This window comes from Lolium rigidum, chromosome 2, assembly GCF_022539505.1.
Source record: "Lolium rigidum isolate FL_2022 chromosome 2, APGP_CSIRO_Lrig_0.1, whole genome shotgun sequence".
Classification (NCBI taxonomy): Eukaryota; Viridiplantae; Streptophyta; class Magnoliopsida; order Poales; family Poaceae; genus Lolium; species Lolium rigidum.
Window position 1 is genome coordinate 248,803,592 of NC_061509.1, and position 13,382 is coordinate 248,816,973.

At 43.0% G+C, this 13,382-nt stretch overlaps 1 protein-coding gene across 1 annotated transcript; it reads right to left on the reverse strand.

Annotated features, from left to right (window-relative positions):
• Positions 1-11,851: 11,851 nt before the first annotated feature.
• On the reverse strand, positions 11,852-12,745 carry LOC124688490 (hevamine-A-like). Its single transcript, XM_047222161.1, has one exon. The coding sequence runs from the start codon at positions 12,743-12,745 to the stop codon at positions 11,852-11,854; it is 894 nt and encodes a 297-aa protein (XP_047078117.1).
• Positions 12,746-13,382: the final 637 nt, after the last annotated feature.

Sequence of the window (13,382 nt, forward strand, 5' to 3'; positions counted from 1 at the left end):
ATTCGTGCATTTTCCGGAACTAACCTATTAACAAGATGCCGAAGTGCCGATTCTCGTTTTCTGCTGTTTTTGGTTTCAGAAATCCTAGTAACGAAATATTCTCGGAATTGGACGAAATCAAGACCCAGGGTCCTATTTTGCCACGAACCTTCCAGAAGACCAAAGAGGAGTCGAAGTGGGGCCACGAGGGGCCGCCACCATAGGGCGGCGCGGCCCAGGTCTTGGCCGCGCCGACCTGTGGTGTGGGGCCCCCGTGTGGCCCCCACGTTGCCCTTCCGCCTACTTAAAGCCTCCGTCGCGAAACCCCCGATGCGAAAAACCACGGTATGGAAAACCTTCCGGAGACGCCGCCGCCGCCAATCCCATCTCGGGGATTCCGGAGATCTCCTCCGGCACCCTGCCGGAGAGGGGATTCATCTCCCGGAGGACTCTACACCGCCATGGTCGCCTCCGGAGTGATGAGTGAGTAGTTCACCCCTGGACTATGGGTCCATAGCGGTAGCTAGATGGTTGTCTTCTCCTCATTGTGCTTCATTGTTGGATCTTGTGAGCTGCCTAACATGATCAAGATCATCTATCTGTAATACTCTATGTTGTGTTTGTCGGGATCCGATGGATAGAGAATACCATGTTATGTTAATTATCAAGTTATTACCTATGTGTTGTTTATGATCTTGCATGCTCTCCATTATTAGTAGAGGCTCTGGCCAAGTTGATGCTAGTAACTCCAAGAGGGAGTATTTATGCTCGATAGTGGGTTCATGCCCGCATTGACACCTGGGGAGTGACGAAACCCCTAAGATTGTGTTGTGCTTGTTGCCACTAGGGATAAAACATTGATGCTATGTCTAAGGATGTAGTTGTTGATTACATTACGCACCATACTTAATGCAATTGTCTGTTGCTTTGCAACTTAATACTGGAAGGGGTTCGGATGATAACTCGAAGGTGGACTTTTAGGCATAGATGCGGTTGGATGGCGGTCTATGTACTTTGTCGTAATGCCCAATTAAATCTCACTATACTTATCATGACATGTATGTGCATTGTTATGCTCTCTCTATTTGTCAATTGCCCGATCTGTAATTTGTTCACCCAACATGCTTTTATCTTATGGGAGAGACACCTCTAGTGAACTGTGGACCCCGGTCCATTCTTTAATACTGAAATACAAATCTGCTTGCAATACTTGTTTTTACTCGTTTTCTCTGCAAACAATCATCTTCCACACAATACGGTTAATCCTTTGTTACGACAAGCCGGTGAGATTGACAACCTCACCGTTTCGTTGGGGCAAAGTACTTTGGTTGTGTTGTGCAGGTTCCACGTTGGCGCCAGGATCTCTGGTGTTGCGCCGCACTACATCCCGCCACCATCAACCTTCAACGTGCTTCTTGGCTCCTCCTGGTTCGATAAACCTTGGTTTCTTTCTGAGGGAAAACTTGCTGCTGTGCGCATCATACCTTCCTCTTGGGGTTCCCAGCGAACGTGTGAGTTACACGCCATCACGCCCTGCCTCAAGCTCTCGCCGAACCACGACGTGCTCGGGGACTACTGATGGGGATATGCCCTAGGGGGGCCATCACCAAGCTCACTCGCCAGATGAAGAGAGTCCATGGCAGGTCCAGTCGGCGGGCGACTGGACCAAGCGCCCTGGCGACTGAAGCCCGGGGCGACTGGATCTGCAGAAGGCCCATGAAGATAGCGTAGTGGCCCAAACGGCCTTATACATGTAAACCCTAGGTGGCTGCATATATAAAGCCACCAGGGGCACCCCTTGAAGGGGCCATCTCTCATTAGATACAATCTTCCTCCTCCGCCTCCGGCGGCTACCACAAAGCAAGTTGCCTGACGCTGGTGACACTATGATCATAGTGATTTATAGCAGGACGTAGTGATCCTCCACCGAGGGGACGTGAACCTAGGTACATCATGTGCCAATCTCGTTCCCGGATTCTCCTACGCCGCCTTGCTCTACACCTCTCATGTGCTACCCGTAGCATCTGCCGTGGTTAAAACCTCAACAAACATCTCTGTTGGTAGATTCTGATATTAATGGCAAGTAGGAAACTAATGTTTACTCAAGTGATAATAGCAAGTACAACAGACACCCTAAAGCCTCCCAATCCTAAATGTAGGGGAGAAAGAGGAGAAAATGCTCTCCAACAGGTCCCCTATGCATGCCCCCAATAAATCCGCATCCCCAACCCATCCCTCCTTCTTCCCTATACATTGGGGTGGTGGAAGCCTGCCCTATACAAGTAACAATGGAGTTAATGCCTAGGTGATTAATGCTCTATTATTTGTGAAATTGGGTACAAAATATTGTTAAATATAGGTTAATGTTGTATAGGGGAGAGAGTATTGATGGCGTGTATTTCACACGTTCGTTGGGCAACCCCAAGAGGAAGGTATGATGCGCACAGCAGCAAGTTTTCCCTCAGAAAGAAACCAAGGTTTATCGAACCAGGAGGAGCCAAGAAGCACGTTGAAGGTTGATGGCGGCGGGATGTAGTGCGGCGCAACACCGGAGATTCCGGCGCCAACGTGGAACCCGCACAACACAACCAAAGTACTTTGCCCCAACGAAACGAGTGAGGTTGTCAATCTCACCGGCTTGCTGTAACAAAGGATTAACCGTATTGTGTGGAAGATGATTGTTTGCAGAGAAAATAGTAAAAACAAGTATTGCAGAAGATTTGTATTTCAGTATTAAAAGAATGGACCGGGGTCCACAGTTCACTAGAGGTGTCTCTCCCATAAGATAAAAGCATGTTGGGTGAACAAATTACGGTCGGGCAATTGACAAATAGAGAGGGCATAACAATGCACATACATGACATGATAAGTATAGTGAGATTTAATTGGGCATTACGACAAAGTACATAGACCGCCATCCAACTGCATCTATGCCTAAAAAGTCCACCTTCAGATTATCATCCGAACACCCTCCAGTATTAAGTTGCAAAGCAACAGACAATTGCATTAAGTATGGTGCGTAATGTAATCAACAACTACATCCTCGGACATAGCGCCAATGTTTTATCCCTAGTGGCAACAAGCACAACACAACCTTAGAACTTTACATCACATCGTCCCGGTGTCAATGCGGGCATGAACCCACTATCGAGCATAAATACTCCCTCTTGGAGTTAAAAGTAAAAAACTTGGCCGAGCCTCTACTAGTAACGGAGAGCATGCAAGATCATAAACAACACATATGTAATAACTTGATAATTAACATGACATGGTATTCTCTATCCATCGGATCCCGACAAACACAACATATAGAATTACGGATAGATGATCTTGATCATGTTAGGCAGCTCACAAGATCCAACAATGAAGCACAATGAGGAGAAGACAACCATCTAGCTACTGCTATGGACCCATAGTCCAGGGGTGAACTACTCACTCATCACTCCGGAGGCGACCATGGCGGTGTAGAGTCCTCCGGGAGATGAATCCCCTCTCCGGCAGGGTGCCGGAGGAGATCTCCGGAATCCCCCGAGATGGGATCGGCGGCGGCGGCGTCTCGCAAGGTTTTCCGTATCGTGGTTTTTCGCCTCGGGGGTTTCGCGACGGAGGCTTTAAGTAGGCGGAAGGGCAGAGTCGGGGCCGGACGAGGGGGCCACACCATAGGGCGGCGCGGGCCCCCTAGGCCGCGCCGCCTTGTGGTGTCGCCACCTCGTGGCCCCACTTCGTATGTTCTTCGGTCTTCCGGAAGCTCCGTGGAAAAATAGGCCCCCGGGTCTTCGTTTCGTCCAATTCCGAGAATATTTCGTTACTAGGATTTCTGAAACCAAAAACAGCGAAAACGAGAACCGGCACTTCGGCATCTTGTTAATAGGTTAGTTCCGTGAAAATGCACGAATATGACATAAAGTGTGCATAAAACATGTAGGTATCATCAATAATATGGCATAGAACATAAGAAATTATCGATACGTCGGAGACGTATCAAGCATCCCCAAGCTTAGTTTCGCTCGTCCCGAGCGAGTAAAACGATAACAAAGATAATTTCCGAAGTGATATGCCATCATAACCTTGATCATACTATTTGTAAACATATGTAGTGGATGCAGCGATCAAAACAATGGTAATGACATGAGTAAACAAATGAATCATAAAGCAAAGACTTTTCATGAATAGTACTTCAAGACAAGTATTAATAAGTCTTGCATAAGAGTTAACTCATAAAGCAATAAATCAAAGTAGAGGTATTGAAGCAACACAAAGGAAGATTAAGTTTCAGCGGTTGCTTTCAACTTGTAACATGTATATCTCATGGATAATAGTCAACATAGAGTAATATAACAAGTACAATATGCAAGTATGTAGGAATCAATGCACAGTTCACACAAGTGTTTGCTTCTTGTGGTGGAGAGAGATAGGTGAACTGACTCAACATAAAAGTAAAGAGAATGGTCCTTCAAAGAGGAAAGCATCGATTGCTATATTTGTGCTAGAGCTTTTATTTTGAAAACATGAAACAATTTTGTCAACGGTAGTAATAAAGCATATGAGTTATGTACATTATATCTTACAAGTTGCAAGTCTCATGCATAGTATACTAATAGTGCCCGCACCTTGTCCTAATTAACTTGGACTACCGGATCTTTGCAATGCACATGTTTTAACCAAGTGTCACAATGGGGTACCTCCATGCCGCCAGTACAAAGGTCTAAGGAGAAAGCTCGCATTTTGGATTTCTCGCTTTTGATTATTCTCAACTTAGACATCCATACCGGGACAACATGGACAACAGATAATGGACTCCTCTTTAATGCATAAGCATGTGGCAACAATTATTATTCTCATATGAGATTGAGGATATATGTCCAAACTGAAACTTCCACCATAATTCATGGCTTTAGTTAGCGGCCCAATGTTCTTCTCTAACAATATGCATGCTCCAACCATGAAGGTGGTAGATCTCTCTTGCTTCAGACAAGACGGACATGCATAGCAACTCACATGATATCCAACAAAGAATAGTTGATGGCGTCCCCAGAAACATGGTTATCGCACAACAAGCAACTTAATAAGAGATAAAGTGCATAAGTACATATTCAATACCACAATAGTTTTTAAGCTATTTGTCCCATGAGCTATATATTGCAAAGGTGAATGATGGAATTTTAAAGGTAGCACTCAAGCAATTTACTTTGGAATGGCGGATAAATACCATGTAGTAGGTAGGTATGGTGGACACAAATGGCATAGTGGTTGGCTCAAGGATTTTGGATGCATGAGAAGTATTCCCTCTCGATACAAGGCTTAGGCTAGCAAGGTTATTTGAAACAAACACAAGGATGAACGGTACAGCAAAACTCACATGAAAGACATATGGTAAACATTATAAGACTCCATACCGTCTTCCTTGTTGTTCAAAACTCAATACTAGATGTTATCTAGACTCTAGAGAAACCAAATATGCAAACCAAATTAGCAAGCTCTAAGTATTTCTTCATTAATGGGTGCAAAGTATATGATGCAAGAGCTTAAACATGAGCACAACAATTGCCAAGTATCAAATTATCCAAGAAATTTTAGCAATTTACTACATGTATCATTTTCCAATTCCAACCATATAACAATTTAACGAAGATGAAACTTCGCCATGAATACTATGAGTAGAGCCTAAGGACATATTTGTCCATATGCTACAGCGGAGCGTGTCTCTCTCCCATAAAGTGAATGCTAGGATCCATTTTATTCAAACAAAACAAAAAACAAAAACAAACAGACGCTCCAAGCAAAGTGCATAAGATGTGACGGAATAAAAATATAGTTTCAGGGGAGGAACTCGATAATGTTGTCGATGAAGAAGGGGATGCCTTGGGCATCCCCAAGCTTAGACGCTTGAGTCTTCTTAGAATATGCAGGGGTGAACCACCGGGGCATCCCAAAGCTTAGAGCTTTCACTCTCCTTAATCATATTGCATCATACTCCTCTCTTGATCCTTGAAAACTTCCTCCACACCAAACTCGAAACAACTCATTAGAGGGTTAGTGCATAATAAAAATTCACATGTTCAGAGGTGACACAATCATTCTTAACACTTCTGGACATTGCATAAAGCTACTGGAAATTAATGGATCAAAGAAATTCATCCAACATAGCAAAAGAGGCAATGCGAAATAAAAGACAGAATCTGTCAAAACAGAACAGTCCGTAAAGATGGATTTTATTAGGCCACCAGACTTGCTCAAACGAAAATGCTCAAATTGAATGAAAGTTGCGTACATATCTGAGGATCATGCTCGTAAATTGGCTTAATTTTCTGAGCTACCTACAGGGAGATAGACCCAGATTCGTGACAGCAAAGAAATCTGGAACTGCGCGATGTAATCCAAATCTAGTACTTACTTTTCTATCAAAGACTTTACTTGGCACAACAAAACATAAAACTAAGATAAGGAGAGGTTGCTACAGTAGTAAACAACTTCCAAGACACCAATATAAAACAAAAATACTGTAGTAAAAACATGGGTTGTCTCCCATAAGCGCTTTTCTTTAACGCCTTTCAGCTAGGCGCAGAAAGTGTATCTCAAGTGACATCGAGAGATGAAGCATTGACATCATAATTTGTTCTAATGATAGAATCATAAGGTAACTTCATTCTCTTTCTAGGGAAGTGTTCCATACCTTTCTTGAGAGGAAATTGATATTTAATATTACCTTCCTTCATATCAATAGTAGCACCAACGGTTCGAAGAAAAGGTCTTCCCAATATAATGGGGCAAGATGCATTGCATTCAATATCCAAGACAACAAAATCAACGGGGACAAGGTTATTGTTAACCATAATATGAACATTATCAACTTTCCCAAAAGGTTTCTTTTTAGCATTATCAGCGAGATTAACATCCAAATAACGAGTTTTTCAATGGTGGCAAGTCAAGCATATCATAGACTTTTTAGGCATAACGAAATACTTGCACCAAGATCACATAAAGCATTACAATCAAAATCTTTGACTCTCATTTTAATGATGGGCTCCCAACCATCCTCTAGCTTTCTAGGAATAGAAGTTTCAAGTTTTAGTTTCTCTTCTCTAGCTTTTATGAGAGCATTTGTAATATGTTTTGTGAAAGCCAAATTTATAGCGCTAGCATTGGGACTCTTAGCAAGTTTTTGCAAGAACTTTATAACTTCAGAGATGTGGCAATCATCAAAATATAAATCATTACAATCTAAAGCAATGGGATTATCATCCCCAAGGTTGGAAAAAATTTCAGCAGTTTTATCACAAGCAGTTTCAGCAGTTTTAGCAGTTTCAGGTAATTTTGCGCGCTTTGCACTAGGAGTAGAAACATGCCAACACCAATTATTTTACCATTGATAGTAGGAGGTGCAGCAACATGTGAATTATTAGCATTGCTAGTGGTGGTAATAGTCCAAACTTTAGCTACATTTTCCTTTTTAGCTAGTTTTTCATTTTCTTCTCTATCCCACCTAGCACGCAGTTCAGCCATTAATCTTATATTCTCATTAATTCTAACTTGGATGGCATTTGCTGTAGTAACAATTTTATTTTCAATATCATCAGGTTTAGCAGCCATTTTATTAATTAAAGAAGATTGTGACGCTGAGACATGTATGAGATTCGGTCTTCGACATTTGCAAGTTTAGTTTGCAACCCGAAATCTCCATATTTAAATTTTCAAGTTGATTTCCTATTTTCTTCAACAAGGTAGATTGTTCATTCATAGTTCTAGTAAACAATTTATTTTGCTCATATTGTGATTGCATAAAGCTCTTGGTGGATCTTTCAATTTCTAAAATCTTTTCCTCATTAGGTGAAACATGTCTACTATAAGAATTATCATTAGCAGGATATGGCCTAGAATTTTGAGCAACCAATGAAGCTAACGGAACATTATTAGGATCAACATTAGTCCTACCATTAACAAGCATAGACATAATAGCATCAATCTTATCACTCAAGGAAGAGGTTTCTTCAACAGAATTTACCTTCTTACCTTGTGGAGCTCTTTCCGTGTGCCATTCAGAGTAATTAACCATCATATTATCAAGAAGCTTTGTTGCTTCACCAAGAGTGATGGACATAAAGGTACCTCCAGCAGCTGAATCCAATAAATTCCGCGAAGAAAAATTTAGTCCCGCATAGAAGGTTTGGATGATCATCCAAGTAGTCGATCCATGGGTTGGGCAATTTTTAACCAGAGATTTCATTCTTTCCCAAGCTTGAGCAACATGTTCATTATCTAATTGTTTAAAATTCATTATGCTACTCCTCAAAGATATAATTTTAGCAGGGGGATAATATCTACCAATAAAAGGATCCTTGCATTTAGTCCATGAATCAATACTATTCTTAGGCGAGAGATAGCAACCAATCTTTAGCTCTTCCTCTTAATGAGAAAGGGAACAATTTTAATTTTATAATGTCACCATCTACATCTTTATACTTTTGCATTTCACATAGTTCAACAAAATTATTGAGATGGGCAGCAGCATCATCAGAACTAACACCAGAAAATTGCTCTCTCATGACAAGATTAAGTAAAGCAGGTTTAATTTCAAAGAATTCTGCTGTAGTAGCAGGTGGAGCAATAGGTGTGCATAGGAAATCATTATTATTTGTGCTAGTGAAATCACACAACTTAGTATTTTCAGGGTTGGCCATTTTAGCAGTAGTAAATAAAGCAAACTAGATAAAGTAAATGCAAGTAAACTAATTTTTTTGTGTTTTTGATATAGCAAACAAGACAGTAAATAAAGTAAAGCTAGCAACTAATTTTTTTGTGTTTTGATATAATGCAGCAAACAAAGTAGTAAATAAAATAAAGCAAGACAAAAACAAAGTAAAGAGATTGAGAAGTGGAGACTCCCTTGCAGCGTGTCTTGATCTCCCCGACAACGGCGCCGAGAAAATATGCTTGATGGCGTGTATTTCACACGTTCGTTGGGCAACCCCAAGAGGAAGGTATGATGCGCACAGCAGCAAGTTTTCCCTCGAGAAAGAAACCAAGGTTTATCGAACCAGGAGGAGCCAAGAAGCACGTTGAAGGTTGATGGCGGCGGGATGTAGTGCGGCGCAACACCGAGATTCCGGCGCCAACGTGGAACCTGCACAACACAACCAAAGTACTTTGCCCCAACGAAACAGTGAGGTTGTCAATCTCACCGGCTTGCTGTAACAAAGGATTAACCGTATTGTGTGGAAGATGATTGTTTGCAGAGAAAATAGTAAAAACAAGTATTGCAGCAGATTTGTATTTCAGTATTAAAAGAATGGACCGGGGTCCACAGTTCACTAGAGGTGTCTCTCCCATAAGATAAAAGCATGTTGGGTGAACAAATTACAGTCGGGCAATTGACAAATAGAGAGGGCATAACAATGCACATACATGACATGATAAGTATAGTGAGATTTAATTGGGCATTACGACAAAGTACATAGACCGCCATCCAACTGCATCTATGCCTAAAAAGTCCACCTTCGGATTATCATCCGAACACCCTCCGGTATTAAGTTGCAAAGCAACGGACAATTGCATTAAGTATGGTGCGTAATGTAATCAACAACTACATCCTCGGACATAGCGCCAATGTTTTATCCCTAGTGGCAACAGCACAACACAACCTTAGAACTTTCACGTCATCTGTCCCGGTGTCAATGCGGGCATGAACCCACTATCGAGCATAAATACTCCCTCTTGGAGTTAAAAGTAAAAAACTTGGCCGAGCCTCTACTAGTAACGGAGAGCATGCAAGATCATAAACAACACATATGTAATAACTTGATAATTAACATGACATGGTATTCTCTATCCATCGGATCCCGACAAACACAACATATAGAATTACGGATAGATGATCTTGATCATGTTAGGCAGCTCACAAGATCCAACAATGAAGCACAATGAGGAGAAGACAACCATCTAGCTACTGCTATGGACCCATAGTCCAGGGGTGAACTACTCACTCATCACTCCGGACGCGACCATGGCGGTGTAGAGTCCTCCGGGAGATGAATCCCCTCTCCGGCAGGGTGCCGGAGGAGATCTCCAGAATCCCCGAGATGGGATCGGCGGCGGCGGCGTCTCAGTAAGGTTTTCCGTATCGTGGTTTTTCGCCTCAGGGGTTTCGCGACGGAGGCTTTAAGTAGGCGGAAGGGCAGAGTCGGGGGCCTGACGAGGGGGCCACACCATAGGGCGGCGCGGGCCCCCTAGGCCGCGCCGCCTTGTGGTGTCGCCACCTCGTGGCCCCACTTCGTATGTTCTTCGGTCTTCTGGAAGCTCCGTGGAAAAATAGGCCCCTGGGTCTTCGTTTCGTCCAATTCCGAGAATATTTCGTTACTAGGATTTCTGAAACCAAAAACAGCAGAAAACAGAAGCGGCACTTCGGCATCTTGTTAATAGGTTAGTTCCAGAAAATGCACGAATATGACATAAAGTGTGCATAAAACATGTAGGTATCATCAATAATATGGCATAGAACATAAGAAATTATCGATACGTCGGAGACGTATCAAGTATGAGGGAGCTGTTGGAGATAAACAAAATTTAGGAGAAGAATCTTTATAGCGAAAACCCCTATAAGAAGATATAGGGGGAGAAATATTGGGGAGCTGTTGGACTTGCTCTAAGAAAACCTGTAGGATAAGAGCAGTTGCAACAATACTTCGTGACATTGTGACATGGGTCATGTATTTAATAAAGTAGTATATTTTCATAGCTCACTATTTTACATATTGGCTCTCTAGCTGACTATAGATGACATGGAAATAGCTTATAGCCAGCCACTTTGACTCTGCCATTAAATTTGCTCTTAAACCCTATTTTTTACAATCAATATGTTACAACTTTATTTTACTACCCAGCCCTGACAGAGATGTACTCCCTCCGTTCTTTTTTAATTGACTCAGATTTAGTACAACTTTGTACTAAATTTGAGTCAATTAAAAAGGACCGGTGGGAATACATGTTTTCATTTAATATTGTGATCCGGGTGTCAAAGGACCGGAAATATGTATAGTTTCTGATTCGTTACAGAAACAACACTTTTGAATGAAAACAATCTTAGTGAATGGACAATCGATAAAAAGGTGATGTATAGTTTCTGATTCGTTACAGAAACAACACTTTTGACATCCTTTTCAATTTCTTTTAATCAAGTTATCCTTGGTAAGTAACACATTGCTGTTGAGGAACCACATCAAGATTTTGATTTTTTAATAAATTTTTTAACTTCCACAAATATTTCTGTAGAAAGATTGTATGTCCCTGCATCAAGTCAATGTTTATTGATTTAACCGAAAAAATACCAGAATCATTAAGTTACCAGAAGATGACTACCAAATTTCTAGAAAATACTACTTATATTAAAAATTTCACACATAGATTGGGTTCTACACCAATTTTGACGCTCGCAAGGCCAGCCGGAGGAGGAGGGGGGAGGGGGGACCGATCAATGGAGACGGCGAAGGTGGAGGCGATGCTAGGTTTGGAGGCAGCGGACGAGTGGAGTACACTCGTACATGTTGGTTATGGAGCTAACTACAGATAACATGCCAATAACTTATAACCTACTATTAAATTTGGCTATTATTTTACTGGCCAACCATGTGAGAGATCTACATGTTTTCATTCAATCTTGTGATCCGGTGTTAAAGGACCCGAACTATGTCAAGAAGAAATGAAATGGCTCTGCAGAACACACTAGAAGTTGAGTTATTTCAAAGGGCCTTCTATTTTATTCGATAGAACTTACATATGTACAGATAAATTATAATCGGTAGCATGTGTCAAACTGTAGCTAGACCAAATGTCTGTACAAATCACAACTCATTCATATATACTCACACGGCGGGCAGAATCAGACGTGGCTTTTGATGGCCGAGCTGTAACCATCCTGGTCATCGTAGAACTTGGACCAGAGCATCACCCCTCCATACTTGGTGGACGCCTTCAACGCCGGGAGCACCTGCGACTCGAGGCTCCCCGTCGGTATGAACCCGCTCCCCGCCGCATCTGGCGCTGCCGGCAAGCCGAGGAAGATGTACGTAGCATTGATCGCCGATGTCCACTGCTTCCAGGAGTTGAGCAGGTTGGCGGTGCTCCCCGGCGTGTACTGGCAAGGCGGGTTGTTGTAGAACTGAACCCAGACGTAGTCGAAGAGGCCGGTGTCCAGGGCCTTGCCGACCGACGCATCCGGGAATGGGCACTGCGGCGCCGCTGACAGGTACACCTTCTTCGCCCCTTGGCCGCTGTAAGACTTCAGGTGCGCCGCGAGGGCGCCGTAGTAGTCTGGGTTACCACTCTCGATGTCGAAGTCGACGCCGTCGAGAACAGCGTCGCCGAGGGGCCTCTTCCCTGACCCGCCGAGGTAGCTGTTCCAGATGTACTGCGCGAGGTCGGCGGCGTCCTGTTCGGAGTTGAGCGTGTACCCTCCGGCGCCTCCGCCGATGGAGAGCATGACCTTGACGCCCTTGGACTGGCAGGAGTGGATGTCGGCGGTGAGGTTGGTGCACGCGTTGGAGTAGGGGTCGCAGTGGCCGGCGAGGTTGAGCTGGGGAGACTGGCCGGAGCCAAAGCTGCAGAGGAAGGCGATGTTGACGAAGGCGTAGTTGCCGGTCGCGCAGGTCTCGGCGAGGGTGCCCTCGTTGCCGTTCTGGCCCCAGTAGATAGCAATGCTGCCGCCGTTTGCTGAGGAGAAGAGGAAGATTGCCAAGACGCCGGCGATGATCAAGGAGCTCCGAGGAACGGCCATTGTTGCTAGCTAGAAAGTTCTTGTTATATGCACTGCTTTGGGATGAGATGCTGCTAACTGCATGCACGGTCTGCTTATATAGGAGCACTACCACAGCCTGGCCTTGCAAGAATTGAAGGGATTCAAGGAATGCGTGCCTTGGAGGTTATGTGAATCAACGTCGCTGTTCCACCGTTCTCCACGGAGTTCTGCCCAGCTGGCAGGCCTCTCCTTGTGCCTGATACGTTAAGTTGGTAATTATTCATCTCTTGTTTCTTAATGAAAACCCGCACGTATGTCTTGTTCATCCTAAAGAGGTGTAACATCTCAAAAATTTAAAAACAAAGAAAATGAATTTCCCTATTTCTAAATTTTGGAACCAACAAAAACTTTTCTGAAATTAAGTTTGATGCATAGTGATCTTGCTTAATTCTTGTGCTATTGCCATGATTGCTTGTTATTAGTATTTGAAATGATCTTAAACCCTAAACCTCACTCCTCTTTTCATCATCCAAGTTAAAATAAAATAAAAAGGATTTTAATTCAGAAAAAGGCATATGTGCCTATGGCTATTTTTGTAAATCTTTACCCTAGACCTTTCTACTTTGATTAGAGGTTTGAAAAACCTTCATAAATCTTGCCTAGTACTTATCAAACC

What these genes read in the sequence shown, in the direction of transcription:
- LOC124688490 (XM_047222161.1), bottom strand. Translation starts at nt 12,745, where the DNA reads ATGGCCGTTCCTCGGAGCTCCTTGATCATCGCCGGCGTCTTGGCAATC.